The 18,925-nt window shown below is 43.4% G+C and overlaps 1 protein-coding gene across 8 annotated transcripts in view; it reads right to left on the reverse strand.

Moving 5' to 3' along the window:
* The window catches only part of SULF1 (sulfatase 1), a 183,656-nt gene that overhangs the window by 51,760 nt on the left and 112,971 nt on the right, over positions 1 to 18,925 (reverse strand). For 7 of the 8 annotated variants that reach the window (XM_044245481.1, XM_044245480.1, XM_044245479.1 and 4 more), the window contains 3 exons: positions 13,392 to 13,543; positions 10,884 to 11,053; positions 716 to 866 (listed from right to left, as the gene is read on the reverse strand). In XM_044245481.1, the coding sequence (XP_044101416.1) occupies positions 716 to 866; positions 10,884 to 11,053; positions 13,392 to 13,543 (473 nt within the window). Of the gene's footprint in view, positions 1 to 715; positions 867 to 10,883; positions 11,054 to 13,391; positions 13,544 to 18,925 lie in introns of those variants that run through there. The other variant, XM_044245484.1, reaches the window with a different exon arrangement.

Below are 18,925 nucleotides of genomic sequence, written 5' to 3' on the forward strand. Positions count from 1 at the left end.
AAACAACAACAACAACAAAAACCAAACAACAAACTCTTCAAAACAGCCCCTGCCACCTAACTTACAGGTTTTACTTCGAAAATCCACTGTTAAAGCAAATTTTATCATCACTCTTTACATAGTTATCAAGGATTACGAAGAGGCTGCTTTGGAACTTGAGCCAACTAAATCCAGCCTCTGGGCATGTTTTGTTAGGCTTCTGTTATTTTTTTAAATTCAGGAAATTTCAAATAAAATGTTTGTATTTCTGGTTTCCTTTGAAAAGTCAAAAGAACTCATGATACTGGATCTATTTTCCTACGCAGGAAAAATAAGCTGGAGCTGAGTAGTTGCTCCTTGTTACAGACGTGGGCGTTTAAATTGCCCCAGAGTTCCAGCCATGCCCTATTGCTTTATACAAGACCAGCTTTAGGTATTTACATTATTTGCCTAATTCTTGAAGGTATTTGTGAGTGTAGCTCTTGACTTATGGTGTTTTGATTTTGTCCTTTCTTTGCTGCTGGCTCCAAAGAACCAAGCCTGGAGAGCTAGTAGAAGGGATCAAGATAAGGGAGGGAAGATAAAGTCACTCAACACACACGTACACATATTCATGCACACGGACTCTCTCCCTCTCTTGAAAACACCTACGAGATGAAGATGGAATTAGCAAGAATGGATCTACACCAAGGAAGCTGGACCAAAACCTGTCACTGAGGCAAGTTTGTGTACTTACCCTTTCCACAGAATCATCCACCGACATCAAAGTCTGAAGCCTTTTGCGATGTAGAATGTTTGTAAATTCCATATGGATGGGCAGCATGGGTCCCGTGTACTGCATAATCCAGTGCTTATCCATGTTTGGTGCATAGTTATAACTAGGGGTTCTGAAAATACCCAGAAAGGATTCTTACTATATATAATTTTAGTCAGGTAGAGAAAAATCTCAAGTTGAAGGTTGTGAAGTAATCATTTAGGAAAGGTAATTTAGACATTGCTACTTTTGTCTCCCTCGGGTCTTCTATGTTTATAAGAAGAGCTCAAAACTTCACTACCCCAAATATCACACATCCCCAAAAGGCATATGGATTCAAATTTATAAAACCTAGACGGGCAGCTAAAAAGGCAATTGGTGCAAGTTCATTTGATTCATTGAATAAAATGTGTAAAAAGACATCAGGATGATCATATAAGATCTAAAGATAAAATTCTATAATACACAAGGGGATGTTTTCATGGTGATGTTAACTCTATAAATGTTGTAGTTAATTAGGCTATTAGATATAGTCACAAAGATGTGGAATAATGTATTTTTTTCCTCTTGATTTTACTGGGCTATTATATTGATTATTTACATACCTAGTCTATGAGTTTTTCTCATTCCTAACCTTATATATAGATACCATTAATTTAATGGGCTGTGCTGGAATTAAAGCCAATCTACTTCTGCAATATACATGCTTATCCATAAAGCCATTCTTTTTATAGACAACTCAATACACGTGCAGACACAATTTTTGTTAACTACAGGGAGGTGGGTCTTATTCCTCTCGAACATGTGGCTTCAAGCCTATATTTAATTTATTGCAGAAATCCAAGTGGTGTCTCATACATTTTATTGGAGACCCACAAAATATGTCGCCTTCTTTTTGAGATCTAACCCAAATCCCTTGACCATTAGATGCTTCTACCTCATCCTCCTGTGCCATCTTTTATATTACAAAATTGGAGAAATAGGGGTGCCTGGGTGGCTCAGTCAGTTAAGCGTCCGACTCTTGATTTAGGCTCAGGTCATGGTCTCAGTGTCCTTTTGCTTGGGATTCTTTCTCCCTCCCGCCCCCCCACCCACACCCCACTGTTCCTCTCCATTCTTGCTCTCTCTCTAAAATAAAAATAAATTTAAAATAAATAAATAAAATCTCAAAAAAACCCCAAAGCCCAAAACTGACAAACCCTAGAGAAATAATCACTGTGAGCTGAGTGAATTCAGGAGCATTTACCATGAACACTGCTGGTTTGCTCTAGTGCAAATTTCCCTTGGGGTGAACCTGGAATTTCTGTGCTGCACAATTGTTTATTGGGCTATTCCTATGCATGCTGAACAATATAAATGCTGCCTGTTGTTATGCATTTTCAAAATCTCACTTCTGATAGTTGAAAATGCTGTTTTGGGGTGCCTGGGTGGCTCAGTCAGTTAAATGTCTGCCTTTGGCGCAGGTCATGATCTCAGGGTCTTGGGATCGAGTCCCACATCAGGCTTTCTGCTCAGTGGGGAGTCTGCTTCTGCCTCTTACTCTCCCTCTCTGTTCTCCCTCTCTGTCTCTGTCTCTCAAATAAATAAATAAAGTCTTTTTTTTTTTTTTTTTTTAAATGCTGTTTTGGTACCACTGAGCTTCTTGGATGCTAGTTAGCTAGCAGAAGTACAACAGCACAAATACCAGCAAAAGAGTGAGCACAGAAGACACTATCCCTGAAATTGTATAAATTGTACTCAGTAGTGTAAGTCAACTCCTTTTTAAAGGGGCAGATTTGCAGAGTAGGAAAAGCAAGTGTGGTTCACTTTGCTCCTCTGTAAATGGGGATACTAGTACCTTTCTTAAAAAGCTCTTTTGAGGAACAACAGATCTATTTGTTTAACTCTATCTAACCATTATCAATCATCTCTCTATCCATCTATCACCTATTTATTATCTATCTATCTATCTATCTATCTCTATATCACTTGAAAGTGCTAGTACAGAGGCACATGCATTTCCTACATGAGCCAATAAACATTCTATGTAAGTGTCTGGTTGGAAAAATCCTGTTGCATTAAAAACCAAACAAGCTTTTCAGGTATCACCTGCTATTCTTTTTAAGAGAAACTTTCAACATAAACATTTCTTATGTTTACCCGGGAAATGACTCATGAACCACTTGTCCCGTGTTTTTGGCCCGAAAGGGTTCCTGATATCTAAAAGTGAACATGGGTGGAATCAGCCTCTTCAATCTCAGGGGCTCATGCAGTAGGAAAGGATGTAAACCCTGTTTCTTATTCTTCACGCGGCATGTCGTGGTACAAACAGGATTAGATGGAGAGGCTGAGCAGGATGACAGAGGGGGCTTCTAAGCCCCATCAGAGAGGGATTTTCACCCGCAGGGGTGGCTAGAGGTCAGAAAAATAGAGCAAGTGTGTCATGAAAGGTCCCCTAACCATTTACTTATACATGTCTCGAAAAAGAATAGGGCTATAAAAGATCACACAACATTTCTTTATAATACCTAAACATCTTCCTCTTACTGCCTTTGATGTTGGTTTGCCTTAATTTTGAAATAAATCGAGTTGACTTTTTTAAAGCCACAAAACCTCAACACAAATAAAAATTAACAATAGGGAACTGAAACGAAGACTCGCAGCGGGCAAATTATATCTTCTACCAGCTACCTTGATGCGCTTGGCACAACTCCATCTCACTTTGAGGAATGGGGAAGGTCGCAGCAAATTACAAGCCTCCAATTGGGCTCCCGGATTTACACAATGACATATGTTAAATCTGGCTTATATTAAAAAGGAGAGTTCAGGTCTGTTGTCAAAGATGTCCTTCCCTACCCCCAACTGCCTTTTTCTCCCCCACCCCCTTTAATTTCTCCAAGTGGGAGCTGACCCCCAGCTCTGGAGCTGAAATCCCAGGTGGGATCTCAGCAGGGGGTAAGGGGGGGATGCATTTGCCTTTTAAAGGAAGACAGCCTGCCCCTGCTTCCCACCCACTGAACAGCAGCTGTTCGGGGACCTGCAGGTGGAAGGTCGGGGGTCGCTGGAATTGACAATGTTGCTGAAAAGTGATCTTTTGCCAAAGACCTGTGGTTGCCTCCTGCTGGGGTCTTCCAAATTCCTGGAAGATGCAGCCTTCTGTCCTCCAGTGATAATTAAGGCTTGCTTCCCTAAGAACTGACTCAGAATGACTCAAACAGGGCCTGGAGCCCTCAGCTGGAACAGCAGCCACTGAAAGGAGCAGGTAACTGTTTTGGGGAAAAGTGGAAAATCACAGGTCCGATTGTTCCAGAATGTTTTGGGGATCAGACCTGAAATCTCATCCCAGCTCTGTTACTTACTACTGCATGATCTTGGCAATGTTTTTTTTTTTTTTTTTTTTTTTTCCCTCTAAGACTGTTTCTCCTTCTGTGTAATGGGCATGACGACTTCAGAGCTTTGTGAGAGTTTAAGGAGATTTCAGTGACTCCAGAGAACACATCCTGGGACCACATCACACTCGTTCTCATGAGTAGCTGGGAAAGATCTCATCATTTAATAGCTCTTTTGGTTGCTGTGGCAACCCTGAGGAGCAGGCAGGACACTTTATTCCCATTTCACAAATGACAAAGTAAAGTGTACAGAGGTGTCTCAGAAATTCCTTCCTGGGGCCAGAGTTCCTCCCATGACGTCACAACGACCAGAGTCCTGCACCAGAGTCCCCAAGGAGCACCTCAAAATCCCTGTCATTCAAAGATCTGATACATACATTCCTTTCTGCCAAAACTAAGTCCTAAAATCCTTAGCCTTCGTCCATTAGCCTTTTCTGCTCCATGTTTAAGTACCTCCCACCAGCTGCCCAGTGTCTGCTTTTGCTGACAATACATGATAAAGTCGGACCGTCCAAGGCATACTGGATGCATCAGCGAAAAGACAGATAACAACTGCTCTTTGCTTAAAAACTGAGAGGAGAGATGACTAAGTTGTCGTTTTTAAGTTTCTGTTGCTTTAAGGAAAAAAAAAAATCCACTTTGGGGTCACGGTCGCACATGCCTGACCTGGTAAGGCTCCTTCTTGTCTGTTCCAAGAAGGATTTTAACCAGTAATTCTGCATTCCAGGCCTTATACTCTCCCCCAAACCTAGACTATTCTCATAGTTTAAAATGTTAACTTTCCCCTCGTGAGGCTTCTCTGCACATTGCTTTTTCTTCGTGTTTGAATTTATTGCTCAGCACTAGATCATAGATCCTTTTGACCTCACATTTGTGACTTCGACCTTTGCAGTCCATGCCGATTCTCTCTGGGCTTTGATTCCCTCTCCTCTGCTGCTTATTGGCATAACGAGAACACGAATCCTGAAAATCAGTAATGTCACCTTTCTTTTTGATGGGTGGGTATTTGGGGAGAATAATTCTCACTAGACGAGAGATGGTTTTAAGAAATGCACGTGTTGTGTATGAAATCCATATTCCAGGCATTGCAAAGAACTTAGCAGTTTATTTTTACTGCTGATGGCCTTTACTGTCACCCAGTGAAAAGAAGACATTTCTAGCATTTCTTATCCGCACGTGTGTTTTCTTCATTTGTTATTTAGTCTCGGACAACAACAAAAACTCTAATGATCTAACTCTTAAAGAGCACTGGTAGTGGGTCCGTCATTCTGTGAGACATGAAATAGGTTTCAATTCCCAGAATAAGCTAGTTATATAGATTTAAGACACACACTCAAAGCATTAAATTGGAAATTCTATACTTAATCTCCCAGGCCACACCATCTCAGCTTTCACTCAAATTGAACTTATTTAATTGACTTTGTAGAGATATTCCCCACCTGAGTTCAAATGTCTTTAGGTAGGTAACATTTGAACGCACGCAGAATAATATCAAATGATCTTGATTATAGATACCGCAGGAAACTAATTTAAAAAGTCTTCTAAGATGCTGCAGACTCCAACAGAATTGTGCAAACCCACACACGGGAGCCACTTCTAATATTAACTGTAACTGTGACGAGGGCTAAGCAAAGCAGGGGAAGTACAAAGATCACCTGGGGGCAAGAGAACAGAGGTTTAGCTCCAGCTTTGTCCCTGTCTACTTATGTGACTTGGGCAGAGCCATTTGGGTCTTCTATTTTTTTGAAATAGAGTTTGGGTCTTCATTTTTTAACCTAAATTGTTACGACCTTCGATGATTTCTAGGTGTCCTTTAATTCATAAAACCGACTGCTTAAATATTTTTATGCTATCAAAATACGCTTTAATGTCACCTGGGATTAACACGCTCATTCATTTGCTAAACAAAAAAAATATCTGGCAAGGGATGGGGAAGGAGACATGTTCCCCAGACACCGGAAGCAGAGAGGTAAAACTTGGCCCTGCCTTCTGGAAATAACTATCTTGCCTAACTCCAGGGCCTCATTCACACCATATCTTGTGTGAATGCTGCCCCCTGGAGGTGTGCAGTTTGACTTCAAGGGTCTGGATAAACAGCCAGTGCCATGGGATATGCAGTCAATGACAGAGAGAAGAACAAAGTGGGAACACAGGGAGGAAGCGATGAGTTCTGCCCAGATTAAAGATTCTTACGGAGAATTTAAAATTCTCTCGTCTTCAAAAGCATTTTCTTTTATGGATCTGTGGAAGCAATGAAGTGAGGATGTGCAAATTCCTCTAAGGGAAAACATTTCTTTCCCATTTCGGACAACAGAGGTGCTTTAAAAACTTTGTTCCGAAGCTTACGCAGAGGTGGTTGTCCCTTTAGCACACTTTGTCATCCCCCAAACTGCGCTTTTAGACCAATTCTTGCAAGTTAGAGGAGCTGGGTCGTTCTACCAAGAGTTTAGATTTCACTTGAACCGGTGTTTGTGTGTTCATATGCACAATCAGACACATTTCCAGGGACAGGGAGAAAGAACTGGTGAAATGGAATAATTAAAAAATTTCAGTTGATAGGGGGATGGTTGGTAGGAAAGTGCTGAGGGAGTCTCTTAGCTTCCCCCAGAATCCTAGGGTAGGTAAATGGAGTCTCCTTCCCTGTCACTGCTGCACATTATCCCGTCATGGCGGCCAGGAGATAAAAGCTGTGTCACAGAAGAGCGAGGGTATAGCAGTCCTAGGAGGATCCTGGGAGGTAATTTACGGAAAAGGACAGTAGGGTCTTCGCCACAGGGAAGAGCTTTAGGATAAGGATTATCATGTGTGATGTTATGACGGAGACTCCCTCAGGTATCACCGAGGCCTAGAACAGCTGAACCGCTTCTGATTAAGCAGTGCCTCCTGTCACCAGGGGTCCATATCTGTCCTCGTACTTAGTTGGTTGGCAAAACCTTCAGCCTTGAAGTGTAAAGCCAGCAAGCCAGTGTTAGCCCGACTTCCTTCCTTTGTTGGGAGTGGAAAGTACCGTGGAAACACGACACATTCACTCCGGTTGGAGGGGGCCAGACGACGACCGCCTGAGGCCACACGAAAGGCACCTGGATACCGCATGACCACCAAGGAAGGCCACCGCAGGGAACGCGTTCACATTACTTGCTTCTCCCAACAGGGGAGTGTCTACAGCTTCTCCTGTTTGCAGAGGGCTTGCCAAACATGTCTGCAAAGTATGCTCGAGTGTGTGGCGAACGTTTTTGCTAAGGAAACCTGCCATTCAGGGGCTCCATGCTCCACAATTAGCCGCCTGTCTTCATCTGTCTCACTCCTTTTGTCTACAGACTGAACTGTGGACCTGTGCAGTCACTCACGGTGACAAGAGCCGCGCACGGACTCTCGCCGGCCCCCTCCTCCAGTGAGCGGCAGCCAGGGAGGCCTGGGCAACGAGGACTCGGCTAACTCAGGCCTCGGAGCCGCAGAGCCTCTCTCCACGCCGGGAACACCAAAGCCCGAGGCTTAGCAGCAAACAGAGGCTGAGTCGCCTAGCCAACTGCATGGATTTTCATTTTCTAGGGCTGAGGGTGTTCTCCTCACTGGCACTTGCTCGCAGCACCCATTTTGCAGTGGGAAAAGATAACACAGCCCAGATGGGTGCTTGTATTGCCTGGGTGTTTAGAGCGGCCGGGAGCGAGGGACTCGTCCCAGCCGTGAGTCTTAGCTTGTCAAGAGCTTTGTCACATCACAATGGACACCTATCAACTTGTCATTTCTTCAGCTGCTTCTCCTGAATGTGAAGTAGAACCAAATGAAATCGCACTTTTTGTGGGTCCGGAAAGATGGCCTCAAGAAAGAGCAGATTTATGTGGTTCCTCTGAATGGAAAGGATCAATAAGGATCAGCTTCTGTGTCCCAGGCCCTATGAGGGGACTTGACCTGTACTTCCTGTCTCAGTTTGTGTTCATGATATCATGTCAAAGTGCTAGTATTATCCCCATTTAACAGATGAGATGATGGGGTTTCCTAGAGGTTAAAAAAAGAATGCCCACAGGCTTAGTAGTGAGAAGACATGAAAAAGGAACCCATCATGCTTATTTGTCTCAAAGGCCTAAATACTTTCACTCTGCCAAGTGAACATATTTTTATAGTCACTAGTAAGCCACACAGGTAGTTCACGTGAACTCAAAAGAAATAACTGAAACAATTTTCATGAGAAAATGACCAAGTCACTTATTCTGTCACTACCCCACCAAATGACCTCCGGTGACTCTGCTTAAGGTCACGTATAAATTCATTCAGGTCCTCAAAATTCTGCTAGTTTCCCTTTCTGGCTTTATCCTTTCTTGCCTTCCTTGTGCTCCATTTTCCTAGGTCACTTCTTAGATCGTCTCACATAACGTGGCGGCCACTTGTCCACGCTGCATTTTCTTCCTGAAATCATCGAGCCAGTCTGTAAGATCAGCTGCAGAAATCGTACCCATTCTTTGAGGCCTGCTCTGAATGTCTGCTGGTCCATGACTTTCCGGTGTTGAGAACGCCTCTTCCTCCAAACTTCCATAGCCCCTTGAAGGCCTGTCCTAGTACTTACGCCTTCTGTTCTGACTGGTGCTACGGCTGTTTGGACACTTGCCCATCCTCCCCCCAGAGTAGGGGCTGGGGGCAAACTCATCCTGTAAAGGGTCAGAGAGCAAATACTGGGGGCATTGAAGGCCATAATGTATTTGCTACAACTACTCTGCAGTTGAATTGTGAAAGCAGCCACAGAAAACACAAAACGAATGAATGTGACTATATGTCAATAAAGTTTTATTAACAAAAACTGGCGGCAAGCTGGATTTGGCCCCAGGAGGCCCATGCCTGTCTTTGCTCCCTGGTTTCTGGTTGTAAGCAACTGTGTCTTCCTCGTGCCTACATCCCAGCGGTACTGGAGAGTACCACTCATAAATATTTGTGGAATCAAATAGAATTTGTAATTGCTGGGCTCGGAGATGCTGTTGTTCAGTGATGATGAAGGCCTAGGGAAGTCTGCAGATTCCTCTCCTCCTACAATTGTCCGTGCATGCCACTGGCTCTCAGAACCTCTTGACCTGTGGCTGATTTTTCTGTAGGCTCAAGACCTTGCCCAGAAGCTTCAAAGCAGGTTGACTTCTAAGGAGCCATAAAACACCACATTTTGTCAATGCCCTCTCCTCAACCTCACAAAAATACTGGTAAGGGTTACAGTTGTAGCAAGCCTCCCTAGGCTGAGCATCTGCCAGTGTAACAAGAAAACCGACACAGAATGATTTTCTGATTCAAAAAGGAAAGAGAGAGTTGGGTCCCAGGGCCGGAAAGAAAACTACAAAGACCTTTCTCTTTCGCTGAACCAGCAGGTTGCCCATCTGTAAGTGATCTGGAATGGAGAGCCCCTCACCATTTGTGGGCTTTGCTCATGAATTTTGTTGCATGGTTATATGTAGGTAGACCTTCTAGAGGTTTGTATATCCATCCATAGCGTTCTTTCCGAAACACAGCAGCTCACCCAGACCACATTTCCCAGGCGCTGGGGGAACCAGCTCTCTTTGTTGACAATAGTTCATGTTGAGATGCTTCCATCCTTCCATCCTGACTGGGCATTTCAGCAGGGTGTCTGTCCTGGTTTTATATTTACTGTTAATTCCTGTCCTCAGTCAGCTCTGACCTCCTTCCTTCTTTCTAAATCACTTGATATGGCAGAGACGACCTGAATACCACTGGCCCAAAGCCATGAGATTACTAATTATAAGATAAAAATATAAGCATATAAGGGAGGATTCTTCAGGGATATATAATGACCAGCAATAACAGTGCCTTCTGTATGTCCCTCTTTCCATAAATACATTTACTCAATTTTCTTTCTGTCTAGGATTGTGGCTGGGAAATCAGTATGGGTGAGAAGAGATGCTACTTCAGCATAAACAGAGCAAGAACCAATTTTGGAGGTTTAGTGATGAAGGAAACATACCAGTTCCCTGGTCCCTACTTTCCTGATGGCGGATCCTTCCGTAGACACAGAGCTAAGTGCTCTGTCAGGAAGGCTGTACGTTATTGCAACGGACGGGAAGGAAGTGGGTCCAGGGAGTAAAAAACAAAATCATGTTCTTTGCTGCCAAAGCATCCGGACTTTTTCATTCTTGGCTAGGGGGAGTTACCAGCCTAACAGGCCTCTCTGCCTCACTCCCTCCTCACCCCAACCCCTCTTCTGGGCCTCCCCTCCCCTCCTTACCAAAGCTCTTGCCTCTCAAAAGGAAACATCAGGTTATTTTAAAGCCGTGACCTGAGAAGGCCTCTCGGGCAAGCCCGTGCAAGCTGCTTTCTGCAGGAGTCCTAACTGCACATCTGCAGCAAAGCTGACCCCCGTATTCTCCTGGAAGACAGACCCGTGTTTCTACCACCAGAGACCAGGGGGCGCCACTCTGCCGCTACAAGGAGCATACCCTTGGATGGTTATTTTTATGAGATCATGCTCAGGGATATTATTTAAGACAACCGAAGGGAACACCTGATACAAATTTCCCCCATTCACCGTAAGTGCTTCTCTTCCTTTCCATTTAGCTACTTAACAAAGTTTGGACATACTGTGACTCCTAATCACGCCATGAGACCTGGTCCTTATGCCAGGCCCCATGGCCAGCCTGCCCCGTGGTCTCTTGGCAGGAACTGGTTGATGTTCCTAACTCGGGAGACGTGGCAAGGAAGGAAATGGGGTGAGGGAGAGATGGGAGGTGGGAGGTGGTGAGCAAAGAAAAGGCCAGTGTTCAGCAGGTCCCAGAACTGATGTTATTACTCACATGTGTTGGGAAGCATTGGGGTACAGTTTTGAAAACTGTGGGGCCGAGTCCTCGGGGCCGTGGGGCGCAGCGTGGCTGATCACCATCATAATGGGCCTATGGGGATACATTCTCTTAGACATTTTGAAGTAATTAATGCTCTCGTTAGTGATTAAGTCTGTGAAGTAGTCCTGAAACATACATTTGACACAAAACAAAAATTACAAAAGGTGACATTCATCAGATGGCATTTGCATACTGCTTTCTTCAGAATCGTCTCACTCAATGAAGGCATGAGGCCTCAAGCGGGAAGGAAGGTGATAACTTCCCAAAGCGGCAAAACATCTTCCCAAATGGACGAAATCAGTTGCCAGTTATTTTCTAGGGTGGCTAGCTTGGTAACACGCAAGTTTTAAGTAAGGGCACGACTTAGCAATTAGGAAAGAAAAAGAGTCCAGTCAGTCCTGTTTGCCCAAGATAATGATCAGATCTGGCAATCCAAACGCTAGAGCCCATGAAACACCGGATACATATTTCATTCTCAGATTTCATTGATGTAATTCTTTGACAAAAAATTTAATTACTTCAAGGGCAGGAAACACCCACGCCCACTACAAATTCACAGTTGCAGAACACGCCCCCACCCACCCACCCACACGCACGTTTGCACACACACAAACAAAAGGAAAGGTCTTTTCTTTAAATTCAAAATTCACCTGTTGGAATTATACAGTAATTGCTAACTGAAAGCCATAGCTCAAATCTGGATGCACAGGGAAAAGCTGCAGTGTTTTATCAATTAATTCATTTGAAACAGTAGATATGGGGAGCATTTGATTTCCTGCAGACTATACTGTTAATTGCACAACTAAAATGCTACAGCTGCTAAGATTTGAGCCTGACTGGCTAATAAAATGACTTGAGCTGCCATCTGAGGGACGGATGCAACTCCATAAGGGGGAAGGAAGAAATGGAATGAAAAGGAACGATGAAAACTTAAACCACCTGCTTCCTCTAAGTGGGTACTGCTGGCCTGGAGCTCCACTGCAAAGTTTATTCAGAAAGTGCCCAGACAGCATTCACAGTGTCAGAGGCTCCCAGGCATGACTAATCACATGTAGATTCAAGGACCAGCACAGCTGCCAAGGCCATGCCCAAGGGAGGAAATCTGTGTCACATGTCATTGTGAGGACAACTCCACAGGCCATCACCTTCTTCCATGGGAGTGTCTGTTTCATTCCTTTTTCTCACTAAAAAAAAGGCCATATATTCTTTTCGGACACAGTTGTCTTTGACACTTAATCAGCTGTGATAATGGGCAAGTTACGCTAATTTTAGTCTTTGGAGGGAATCTTGATTACTTTGCTCTCCTTAGGACAACAGGGAAAGAAAGGTTAATAGCTTGAACAAGGAGCATGAAAGCATCCCTACAGATAAAAAATGATGGCAGTGACAATTAGCGTACTTTGTAGGACATTGCTCAAATCTGCCTCCAAGGTCCCTGCCAGCTCTCGACTTTGATGAGTCTGGAATCTTATTAGCAATGTTTGTGAATTCATTTGCATTCATTGTTTTCTGAAGGGGACGGAAGAGCCAGACTTACACCTTATCTCCCACCAAGCCCCCCCCCCCCCCAGCTCAAATCAGGCCAAGCATAAAGCCAGCACCATGCTAAAATTAAATCAAGCTCCTTCTCTCCGATTTTCACCAATGGCTCTTTCGTAGTGATCTACGCTAGATAGAGCAGATTGCCGGCTTCTTTTAGAAAAGTGAGGAAGAGCTGGGCATGGTTAGAAGGGAAGAGGATATTTTAGGCTAATTAGTGGGCTAAATTCGAAGATATTTTCCCCTTCACTCTTGTCGTCTGAAAATTGCTTTATTTTTGGTTGGCAATCACAAAACCTTTGTGAATTTTAAAAAGTTTAATCTGGGATGCATTTGTTAGAGACACGGAAGGACGTGTCGATTTCAGTTTCTGTGAACAGATCTGGAAATCTGAGGGTTGATGGCCCCAGAGCTGTGGGCTCTCGCTGCCATGGGGCAGGTGTCCTTGTCACATATCAATGCTTGGTCAGACAGGAGGAAAAGCAAAGAATGTGGTTTCCTGACCTTCGATTATTGTGCTTGTCTGTTCTAAACCTGAAGCCACAGATGAAATGCACTTTCACGTCAGTGAAAAGCAAAATGGTACAAGAAGAACACTGGATTATGTGGACAAATCCTCTAGGGAACAGAAAAATAAAACAATATCACGAGACCGAGTGGAGGCGTCTATGATTTTCTTGATGATACTTCATCAAAGGCTGATTGCCTTTCATCCTAATGAGGGAAAAAAGAATCACTATTCAAAGTCAGTGTTCCTTGAAAGTCTTTTTCTTGCCTGGAGTTTAAAATTACCTTAAAATTTCTCATTCTAACATTGTGAGAACATAGAAAGCCAATCTCGCGGATAAGTTAACTCACTGAAAATGGCTTTTCTCCATTATGCACAAAGTAAATTGATGCAGTGTAAAAGTGCCTGAAAATTACCTTTGCATAATCAAATCCATGCTTTTCTTTGATGCCATTGCGACAAACAGTGTAATTATAGAAACGAGAATTCTTGATTAATCCAAGCCATTCTCGCCACCCAGGAGGGATGTAGCTGCCATTATATTCATTGAGGTATTTTCCAAAAAAGGCTGCAAAGGGAAAAAAAAAAGGATTATTTTCTCATATGAAATGATTAATCACAAATAAATGCATAATGCATAAGTATGAAATTAGGATTTGAAAAAGGGGAGTAAAACCAAAGTAAACCTTGCTTACAGTGAATGCCGAAATAATAGTGTAATACTCTGATTCTTTGGCAAAGTGACAGACGTACATTTCCCTTTTGAATAAAAAAGCATAGCACCCACATACACAGATTACGGTGCAATAAAATCACCATAATGATCATGGTACTCAGGGTGCATCCATTTCTTGTGGGTCTGCTGAGATGAAAGCAGAATGTACCCTTTTGTTAAGTTGATTTAACAGTCAGAGAAGTAGCCAGTGGCAATGTGGAGTGCTGTCTCTGGGCAAATACTGGGGGACTGAAAATTCAGTCTTGCTGAGAAAATAAGTTTTCTAACTTACGATTTGTGGGTTATAAATTATGAAAAGAGTATAGAAAAGCTTGTCTTTGTGTTTGCATATCCAGAGTACAAATTTTCCAAGTCAAGGAACCACGGTAAACTCCATTTCTTAGGCACATGGTGAGGGTTTCTATGTCATACACATTTTATGGCATTGGTGCTCACATTATGTGTCTTTTATGAACATGTATATCTATTCTTGATAATGAAGGATTCTGGTGACACAGAAGTACTGCACAGATGACTAACTTTCATAGAATCATAGTCGCACAGAAGTATGTGGGACACTGACTCTCTACTGCTCACTGACGAGGCCCCTGGAAGGACTTCACATTTCTAACTTTGGCATGTCACTCCCAAGGAAGGCCACTGGGCAACAGAACTTACGATCCTGTCAGAGGGAAACTTTGGATTTGGATGTGGTCCTCTACCACAGATGATGAGAAGAGAGGGGCAATGAGGAGGGAGTAAGTAGGAAAGGTTGGGGTTTCAGGAACAAAATGTGTTAGATCTTGAAGTCAAATGCCTTATAACTATCAGAAGGGGAGACAAAAATAAAAGAGGGTACCATTACTCCCCCCCTTTTTTTCTTTTCTTTAAAAATATGTTCACTTACTCTAATCACACACGTTATCACCACAGACGTAAATTCAGGTTCGACAAGAGAGCTTCACAAGTGCAGGAAAGCATTCTGGAGTATACCCAAGTTTGTGGGTAAGGTCTGACCAAATCACCTTGCTGAACAGTCATTAGCCACTTCGATTATAGGTAATGTGTCAACATTTAGGGTTCTTACAGAGAAAATACATTGCATATGTTTAAGAAGTGTTTCTCCTATACCCTTGCCTTAGTACTTAAAATCCACATTTCTATTTCAAGATGACATTCAAAAATTACTCTAATACCGCAGCAGCGTACCTCGAACTCGGCCATTACAGAAAAACCAAACTGGGATCCATTGTTAAGGTATTCTCACGTTTACATGCGTGATCCTGAGATAAAGCCTACTTTCCAAGCAGCTGTGACCGTTTTTTTTAGGTTTGGTATAAACACACACACATTTCCATTTGTGGGGAAAGCAGACTGTTGTAGCCCATACGCTGTTCTGAAAGGGTTCTTTAAGAACCAACCAGCCCTCAAAACTGCAGGACCCAATCAGTCCGTAAGACAAAGAGGGTACTATTCCTAATAGTTGTAATTCCACCAGGAAGGCAGGCATAAACAAGCCCTGTTCTGGGTAACCTACATGTTTGGTCACTGTAGTAGCCATAAACATAGCCTTCCCCTTAAGTAAGAAGGAGTAGAGAAATTTTTATATATGGATATAGAGGGGTGTGAGTGTGTGTGTTGTGTACACACACGCTTAGACCTGCGCATACATGTGTATGTAATACACACAAGCAGGCAAGCTTTAATTTTTCTGATTTTTAATCAAGGCCGCCATCTTTCATTTTAGGGAGAAACTCTGGCTAGCCAGATGCCTTCCGTGTCAAAGCCACTGTGCATCTTCACTAAGCAGGCTTCAGGCGCTTCCACTTACACACATGAAGTAAGTAAGGTAGTTCCTGGATGAATCAGGCAGTTTACTGGTATCGCTTTTCAAGCACGCCTTTCTGAATCTCAGTCTCGTCCACGACACGTCATATCTGTGCCTTGATGGGCTAGCTAGCTCGCTTTCATCCTGACACACAGCTACCTGTAGGATACCCGCAGCTGAATGTTTTCCTTACTCTTCATAGAATCGTCCAGAATGGAATGAATCCTTTTCCCTTCCCAGTTTACTTCTCTCCTCAGATACTCTTTTCTTCTCCGAGAGTCATAAACGTCTTCCTGGTTGACCAGACACGGCACTCCAGGGCCTTCCTCGGTTCACCTGCTCCTTTGGTCCCCTTGCTACGAGAAAGCCACCACCTGAAGGTTCTATGCAGATAACAGCTCTTGAACCTGCCCCTCTTTCTCCAATGACTTGACACCCCTCATGAATACTCTCAGTCTCCTGCCAGCTTCCCTAGCCAGCCTTCCGGACCTTTCTACTCTTAATACCACTTTCCTGAAGACTGACTCTGGGGACATCACCCGTTGTCACAATCGTCGACGGACCCCCCTCACCTCAAGCTTCACTTGATAGAATCAAGTTTCATTTGATAGCATGCCATGCAAGGACAAAATCCCTTTCTTTCCATTTCCAACCCCAGCCCACATTTCTTGGTTATCTGCCCCTCTCTCTGAAGAAGGCATTTTCTCTGTTTGCTCTGGTTTTCACCTCTTTGCCTTTGCCAGTGCTAGTTCCCTCATCTCCCCGCTATGTATCAGGGTTAGACCAGGTGACATTCTAATCCCAGTCTTTGCCCAGTCCCCACAGCGATTTGTCTCTGTGGCTCAAAGGGCATCTTCCCTTCCCTCCTTGTGCTACAGTCATGCTCTTATGTAAGGTAATCCACCTTAGGCTTCGAGCACAAACTTAGTCTTTGCCTCATCTCTGTATTCTCCCTGCTCCCCATTTTTGCACATAGCATAGGGGGCTTCATAGCTTTTGTTTCTCGCACTGAGGTTCATGGACCTCTGTGTATTCCAGGGATTCCACAAGTTCTAGACTGATGTTTTCACTGGAACCAAAAGTGGCTGGAGCTGCCATTTCTGATTAATTTTCTTTGAAGAGCTAACTCAAATCAAGAAACATAGCAGTGTTTATTTGTTGAATGAATGCTTACATGTTGAGTCTGCAAATGAGTATATCCATCAAGCAGTCATTTGGCTTAACGCCCACTGCCTGGTTACCCAGCCAGACCCTGGAGCCGATCGATGGGTGTGGGACAAAGCATACAGGATCTCAGGTCAGATAGGACTCAGGATTTCCCTCTGAGCTGACTACGTGCAGTAGGAATTTTAATGAGGGTTTCTTGTCTGCAGTGACCAACCACCTTTTCACAGAGAACCACGAGATGATTTTCCTTTCTGACGAAAGGCAATAATGACTTCCAGTCAGAGGGAGCAGACGAGGGCCACACCCCACCAACATAACCTCAGAGGGGACTATTTCCAGGAACTTTTCACTCAATAAGCTCAACCCAGCTCTGTCCTCTGGCCTGCTCCTCATCTCCAGAGTCCCCCCCAGAGCCCCTCCTTTTCTCTTAAAAGAAATAGAAGAGTCCAGGGGTTTGGAGTATAAACCCTGGAGCTGGCCTGCCTGGGTTTAAATCCTGGCCATGCTATTTGCCAGCTGTCTGTCCACAGGCAAGTCACTTGGCCTCTCTTCACCTCCAGTTTTCCCATCTGTAAGACCATGAGGATCATCGTAAGAACAGTTGCGGCGAGAATCCAGTGAATTAAAACATATGGAAAGCGCTTCAAACAGCGCCTGGCACCTAACAAGGGCATATTAAATGCCACTTCTGCTCGTATTCTTATTAGCAGCTCCATTACTATGGTCCTCCCAACCCTGAGTCCTGACTCAAAGTCCTTTACCACCCTGTGCTATGAGGAAATCTTGTCCGAGTTCTGCACTTGTGTGCTTGAAAACATTTCTGCATCTTTTTCCTGCCCAATCAGACTTATTTTGTGGCAACAGGTTCCCATTTGGCTTACATTTTCCTGCTTCATTAGTTTGTAGAGTTTTTTCTGGCTTCATTCATTTTGTTCTCTGTTTTTTTTTTTTTTTTTCCACTGGGGGCAGCCATGACAGGTCATTCCTGCCCTTCCCTCATGGTTGTCCTTGTTGAGTTAGTTACCTCTGCTTTCTACCTATTGCCATGGCTATCACCTCTCCCTTAATCTTCCCCTTATAAACTATCCCTTCAAGTCTCTTTATAGTCCCTGTTACAGGCTTCAGAACTCCCTCCAGGTTTTCGGTGTCTTTGAGCTAATGGAGTGTAAAATATGTACTCAGGATTCCAGATGTGCCCTCACCCATCACACTCATTCCAAGAGAGACCAGGACCTCGTGCGTCACCACACGGCACCCCTGGTGCTGTGGGCTTCAAGTTACTCTGGCCTTTCTTGTTGCCTCGTAACACTGAGACTCATTTGTAATCACCCCTGGCCTCTTTCAACATTACGCTTCCTGGCAGCGCTCTGCAATTGATTATCTGGGCTTCTAATTATTTTCCTCCAGATGGATTAAATCTCTTTCTCCCTCCCTAAGGTGAATTTTGTTTTCTTGCCCATAATGCTATTGCATTACATATAGTATGAGGTTTTTCTTATCCTTTGGCATTGGCAATTCAGTCAATTTACTACTATGGGAGTATATCCTGAACACACCATCTACCCGTCCTGTATCGTGTTCTTCTCTGAGACACCATTAAACGCTTCCCTTCACGGCTATTTGAGAAGGTGGTAGGGGGGTCAGGTGACAGGGTGAAAGATCACAAAGACCTGATTATAATTAGTGTTGACTTTATGTCATGCTACTTCTGTCCAAGACTATCTGTTACATAATACTTTAAAAATTCCCCTTCAACTTTTTTGAAGCAAAGACCTTTCAGTCAGCAATAGGAACTACACAAAAGTTGTCTGATGCTGTGGAGAAGTTAAATCTTACGTAATATAACAAACGATACACTAATTGAGCTTTTACTCCATGTCATTGATAGGCTTGGGGGTCACAGGATTTTACTGGTAGTAACTGACAAACTAACAACATACATGATTTTGAACCAAGTTAAAACTGTAATTCCCCAACTGGACTGTAAGTCTAATGAAGACAGGGATCTCACTTTATATCTTTTTATATCCCAGCATTTAGTGTAATTCCAGGCATGTGTAGTTCAAAAAATGTTTGCTCCACCTCATCTGTAATGCCATTATTCACTAAAATTAGAATATTAGTGTGTCTTACTTTAGGTCATCTCTACATTTTTAAAAAATTCCATATTGGACAACAAATAAAATATATATGCTGTAAGTAACATAAATAAATTTCACAAACTAAAAAGACATGAAATC

Source organism: Neovison vison, chromosome 4 (genome assembly GCF_020171115.1).
Source record: "Neovison vison isolate M4711 chromosome 4, ASM_NN_V1, whole genome shotgun sequence".
Classification (NCBI taxonomy): domain Eukaryota; kingdom Metazoa; phylum Chordata; class Mammalia; order Carnivora; family Mustelidae; genus Neogale; species Neogale vison.